Source organism: Mirounga angustirostris, unplaced genomic scaffold, assembly GCF_029215605.1.
Source record: "Mirounga angustirostris isolate CCGP_5_RB_7025 unplaced genomic scaffold, mMirAng1.0.hap1 SCAF_17, whole genome shotgun sequence".
Lineage (NCBI taxonomy): Eukaryota > Metazoa > Chordata > Mammalia > Carnivora > Phocidae > Mirounga > Mirounga angustirostris.
In genome coordinates this window covers 57873742-57879372 of record NW_026991725.1, presented here as the reverse complement: position 1 = coordinate 57879372, position 5631 = coordinate 57873742, and the positions used below count along the sequence as shown (strand labels likewise).

Sequence of the window (5631 nt, the reverse complement as noted above, 5' to 3'; positions counted from 1 at the left end):
GCGCCAGGAACAGGAAAAGCGGCGGGGGGGGTTACAGAGGACGGCGAGCAGCCGCGAGAGTGCTCAGGGAACCCTTTCGAAAAAGCGCCTCCAAGACCAAAGGCCGGACACCAAGGGCCAACACGGGGTCCCACCGCCCAAGGCCTCCAAGCACAAGGACGGTCCCGTGGCACCCAAGGACGCCGACCTGGCCCCCACGGCGGGCCCTTGGCAACCTCGCGGGGCTCGGGCCCCGAAACACCACCAACACCACCGCAGTCACGGCCGGCCCCCCAGAACACTCTCCCGCACGCGCAACGACGCCACCCCCGCCACCCGGCTAGAGGCCGGACCCCGCGCGGACCTTCTCCTCCTCCTCACGACGGGACCGAGAGCACTTCGCCTGGGGACGACCACCCCCCAAAAAAGCCATAGCGGCCCGGGGAGGGGACGACACCCAAACAAGCGGCGAGGCCGGTTTCGGTCCCGAGAGAGCGGATCGAGGACACAAACGCGCCTTCAGGCATCCGGTCGAGGCAAGGGCAGCGGGAGTCCGTCGGCGGCGGCGGGGAGGGGGGGAAAGCACAGCGGGCGAGGGCCGGGAGCGCGTGCGGGGGAGAGCCGGTTCGGGGAAGGGCGCGCCAACGAAGACGCAAGCCGGGCCACCAGGTAAACGTGCACGGGATCCCACCGCCACCAGCACGAGAGCGGTCCCGCGACGCCCAGGACGCCAGCCGGCCTCAGCACCCTTGGCGCACCTCACCACGAACCGAGCCCCACACTGCTGGGGCCCAACCCCACGTGAACCCCCCCCGCCGCGGGGTCCCGTCTTGAACCTCCGTCTGTCCGGTCCGTCCCGGAAGTCACGACCCTGGGGGGAAGCGCCCCCAGGCGAGAGCGGCCCGACCCGTGCCCGGCACGCCACCGCCAGCGGCGACTCGGGACGGGAGCGGGCGGGCAGACAGCCGCTCGCGCGGCACGGGGAAGCGGGACGCGCGGGGGCGCCCCCCGAGCCCCTCGAGAGACAACGCCACGAGGAAGGGCGGCCGCCCGCGCGCTCGCACGCACGCGGGAGCCCCCACGCGCCGGACGCCGGCCAGGCCCGGCGGGACCCTCCCCCGACTCGGAGGGGGGAGGCGCAGGCCGCGGTAGGCAAAGAGCGGCGCTCGGCCCCCACCGCGGGGCCGGCAGAGTCAGACCCCTCGCAGAGAGGAAGTTCTGCCCAACACGCAACGGTAGTCACCCCGCACCGGTGGCCACTACGCGCAGAGGAGGGGCGGCGGCTGGGGGGTTCCGGTACCCCAAGGCACCCTCTCGGATCGCTAGAGAAGGCTTTCTCACCGAGGGCGCATCGCCCCCACCCAAATCGTGCCCCCCCGCCCGTCCGGGCCCCGCGGAACGGCGTTCCGAAGGCCTGACAGCCAAGGGCTCCGGGGGGCGGGCGGTGGATTCGCGCGGTAAGGAACAGGCACCACAAGGCAATCCTGAGCGCTCGCGGCCGGGACCCCGGGAGGAGACCGCCCTTCGCCACGCCACGCACGCCATGCTCGCGTCCCCGACCAACCGGGAGTTTTGCGCCTCCGGCGAGGCAACGACGAGCGGAGACAAAGCACGGCATGCCAGGCAAAAAAGGCGGCAGCCCCTCGGCTGGCCAAGCGCCAGAGCGCGGGCTCGGCCCGCCGCAACCGGCTCACACACGCCCCACCAAGTCCAGTCCCCACAACACCACCAGCACAGCTTGCGGCGGGGGATGACGAGGCACCCGCGTCCCACGGGGGGGGGCGGGGTGGGCCTCCCTTACCGACTCCACCACCCGCTCCTCGGACACGCCACCGACAGCGGTGGCCCGACGGAGGGGGCTCGCTGGGAACGGGAAACGACGCTACCGACTCGGCCTCAGGCACCTGAGACGACCTGGAGCGCTCCAGGGGCACCACGGAGGGCCACGCGCACAACGCGCTCAGCACGCCCAAGCGCGTGAGCAGCGCGGCGCCGGGACGGCCCTCCCCGTGGCGGGGAGGACCGCGCACCACACGAAGCCAGGGAAGGCAAGCGAGAGTGTCCGCTGCGTCGGGGGACCCCGGGCCCGCGAGCGCCGTCAGGCAGAACACGGGAAGGCGGGGTCGGGCCGGAGCCTGCACACACCCCCCCCGCACCCCCCACCTCACCGCCACGGCGGGCAGAGGCGAAGGAGCGAGGGGCCCGCGGGCAGAACGAGAAGAGCGGTCCCATTCGCCATGAACGTCCGTCCCTCGTCTGGCGCGGCTTAGGCCCGGCCCGGGAGAGCGCGAGAGCACCACATCGATCTGGCAAAACACAAGCGCCGAGAGGAGCCCGAGGAGGGGAGAAGCCGGTGAGGACAGCAACCCGAGGGGGAGCCTGTTTTGTTTTGTTTTTTTTCGGCCTCACCGGCACCCCCTCGAAAACCCCAGGGCAGGAACAGCCGGACAACCCGAGAGAGAGGAACGCCTGACACGCGGCACGGAGCCTTGCGGGACGGGAGGTTGTCACGACCACAGCCGGGTGCCCACAGAGTGGAGGACACAGGGTAAAGGACCCACGCGCCACCTGCCCACAACCGCCCTCGGGTGCTGGAGACCGGAGGCGGCACCAACGGCCTGGGCCACCTGGAGGCACAGGAGCCGGCGCACAGGCCCACGCGGACGGCTCAGGCCAGCGACGGCAGAGCCGGGCTTGGCATCCCTGTCAAGCCCGGAGCCCCGCCACACGCCCAGAAGCCCACCTCCCTTAAGGAGAGGATCGCCCAAACATAACGTGCCAGCACCTACCTGGCGGCAAAAAGGGCTCATTTCGGGCGAGAAAATAGCCGCGCCGCCTGGCGTGGCCTAGCCACAGGTCACCGGGATCTCCTGGGACCGTGTCCCGGCCACGGGCCCCAAGCACTAATCCATCGCCCCCGTCTCCCCCCGGAGCCCCCCCCGCGCCCCCCCCCCCCCCCCCCGGGCCATCTGGTCGACCCCCGGAACGTGGTGGCAGCCGGCAGCGAGTAGGGACTTGGCGGGAGGTGGAGCGGCCCGGATAGGCCCGCCCCCGGGTCCGCCTTTCGTCCCCAAATCGGGACTTTAGAAATTCTCACCAAGTTCTGTGGAGGCCCCTGCGGACGCCCTCCTCCCCGGGCCTCAGGACCGCCCCATGCCGGTCCCCGACTCCCGGCCGGGACTGAGGAAAGGGGGCGATGCCGCGGAGGCGTCCCCCCGAAGGCCGGACCTCAACGGGAACCGCAGCCGGGCCCCTGGGGCCCTCGCGGCCCGGCCCGGCCCGGCCCGACCCGGTCGGGTCCCCACCTCCGCAGCGGGCCTCGGAAAACTTGTTAAGAATATCGGGTCCGGGGCGCCTGGGTGGCTCAGTTGGTTAAGCGACTGCCTTCGGCTCGGGTCATGATCCTGGAGTCCCGGGATCGAGTCCCGCATCGGGCTCCCTGCTCGGCGGGGAGTCTGCTTCTCCCTCTGACCCTCCTCCCTCTCATGCTCTCTGTCTCTCATTCTCTCTCTCTCAAATAAATAAATAAATAAATAAAAACCTTAAAAAAAAAAAAAAATATCGGGTCCGATGACCGGGACCCCACGCGTGCCCGCGGCGGGGCCCGTCGCGCCATCCATGGGCTTCCCCGCAAGGCTCAGGCCGGTCCCCAACCGCCCGAGCGTGACACGGAAGGCCCAACGGCCGACCGGAGCCACGGGCCGGATGGCGTCCGGGCGCCCGACGCAGCCTCTCCCATTCCCGCGGGCGGAGGAGGGGGCACCGGCGGGTGCTGGTCGACCCGTCCAGGCGGCCACCCTAGCGTGGCTCTCCGGGAGCGAGGCGGCGGCGCCACCACCAGCCCACAAACCTGGAGGCTCAATCTCCCGCGAGCGGAGGTCGCGCCGGTGGCCCGGAGACAGCGGGCCGATCTCGCTAGCGTCGCCGGCCTCCCGGTACTCCGCCTCGGGAACCGCGGCCAAATACAATCCCTTGCCGACATCGCTGACACTCCGGCGGGGACACGCTATCTAAAAGCGGCCGCCAGGTGGCACCCGACAACCGGCGCGAACAACAACGAGGCAGATCCGGATCGCGGGCCCGCGAAGGCGCACAGCCCGGCCGCCCGGCCGCCCGATCTCGTGGGGCACGGGCCTCCCACAGCGGCACACCTGCGGCGCCCGGGCTTCCGGGAGGACTTAAGACACATTTCGGCGGGCAAGGACCGTAAAACCGAGACCAAGCGAGTACTCCGACAACCACCACGGATGAACCTTCTCTCTTCTATCATTTTAAGGGGAGGAGGAGGTCTCTCTGAAGCATACGAAGAAAGCTCAGGACAGGAAGGGGGGGGGGGGATTGACACACACCCCCAGAAAGGTGCACATCAAATCCGTCTCTGCACGTACGCGATAACGTCCAAGGCCAACAAGCGGGGCGGGGCGTGCGGGGGCGGGGGGCGGGGCGCGCGGTGCGTGCGGGGGCGGGGGCGGGGCGGGGCGGTGCGTGCGGGGGCGGGGGGCGGGGCGGGGCGGTGCGTGCGGGGGCGGGGGGCGGGGCGGGGGCAGGCGCGGAATGGGGAGGAAGGGAGTTAAAATAGTCCTTCACTCAAGAAATCCAGTTCCGCAGAATAGAGAGCCCAGAAATGGACCCTCAACTCTATGGTCAACTCATCTTTGACAAAGCAGGAAAGAATGTCCAATGGAACAAAGACAGTCTCTTCAACAAATGGTGTTGGGAAAATTGGATAGCCACATGCAGAAGAATGAAACTGGACCATTTCCTTACACCACACACAAAAATAGACTCCAAATGGTTGAAAGACCTCAATGTGAGACAGGAGTCCATCCAAATCCTAAAGGAGAACACAGGCAGCAACCTCTTTGACCTCAGCCAAAGCAACTTCTTCCTAGAAACATCGCCAAAGGCAAGGGAAGCAAAGGCAAAAATGAACTATTGGGACTTCATCAAGATAAAAAGCTTTTGCAAAGCAAAGGAAACAGTCCACAAAACCAAAAGACAACCGACAGAATGGGAGAAGATATTTGCAAATGACATATCAGATAAAGGGCTCGTATCCAAAATCTATAAAGAACTCATCCAACTCAACACCCAAAGAACAAAGAATCCAATCAAGAAATGGGCAGAAGACATGAACAGACATTTTTCCAAAGAAGACATCCAAATGGCCAACAGACACATGAAAAAGTGCTCAATATCGCTCAGCATCAGGGAAATCCAAATCAAAACCTCAATGAGGGCGCCTGGGTGGCTCAGTTGGTTAAGCGACCGCCTTCGGCTCGGGTCATGATCCTGGAGTCCCAGGATCGAGTCCCGCATCGGGCTCCCTGCTCAGCGGGGAGTCTGCTTCTCCCTCTGATCCTCCTGACCCTCCCCCCTCTCATGCTCTCTTTCTGTCTCTCTCTCTCTCTCAAATAAATAAATAAAATCTTAAAAAAAAAAAAAAAAACCTCAATGAGATACCACCTCACACCAGTCAGAATGGCTAAAAGTAACAAGTCAGGAAATGACAGATGTTGGCGGGGATGCGGAGAAAGGGGAACCCTCCTACACTGTTGGTGGGAATGCAAGCTGGTGCAGCCACTCTGGAAAACTGTATGGAGATTCCTCAAAAAGTTGAAACTAGAGCTGCCGTATGATCCAGCAATTGCA

At 65.9% G+C, this 5631-nt stretch overlaps 1 protein-coding gene across 1 annotated transcript in view; it reads left to right on the top strand.

Moving 5' to 3' along the window:
* The window catches only part of LOC135363018 (serine/arginine repetitive matrix protein 1-like), a 9204-nt gene extending 3776 nt beyond the window's left edge, over nt 1-5428 (top strand). The window contains exons 2-4 of the mRNA XM_064583277.1: nt 103-199; nt 324-4338; nt 4647-5428. Coding sequence (XP_064439347.1) covers nt 103-199; nt 324-1397 — 1171 coding nt within the window. The 3' untranslated portion in view covers nt 1398-4338; nt 4647-5428. The remainder of the gene's footprint in view (nt 1-102; nt 200-323; nt 4339-4646) is intronic.
* Nucleotides 5429-5631: the final 203 nt, after the last annotated feature.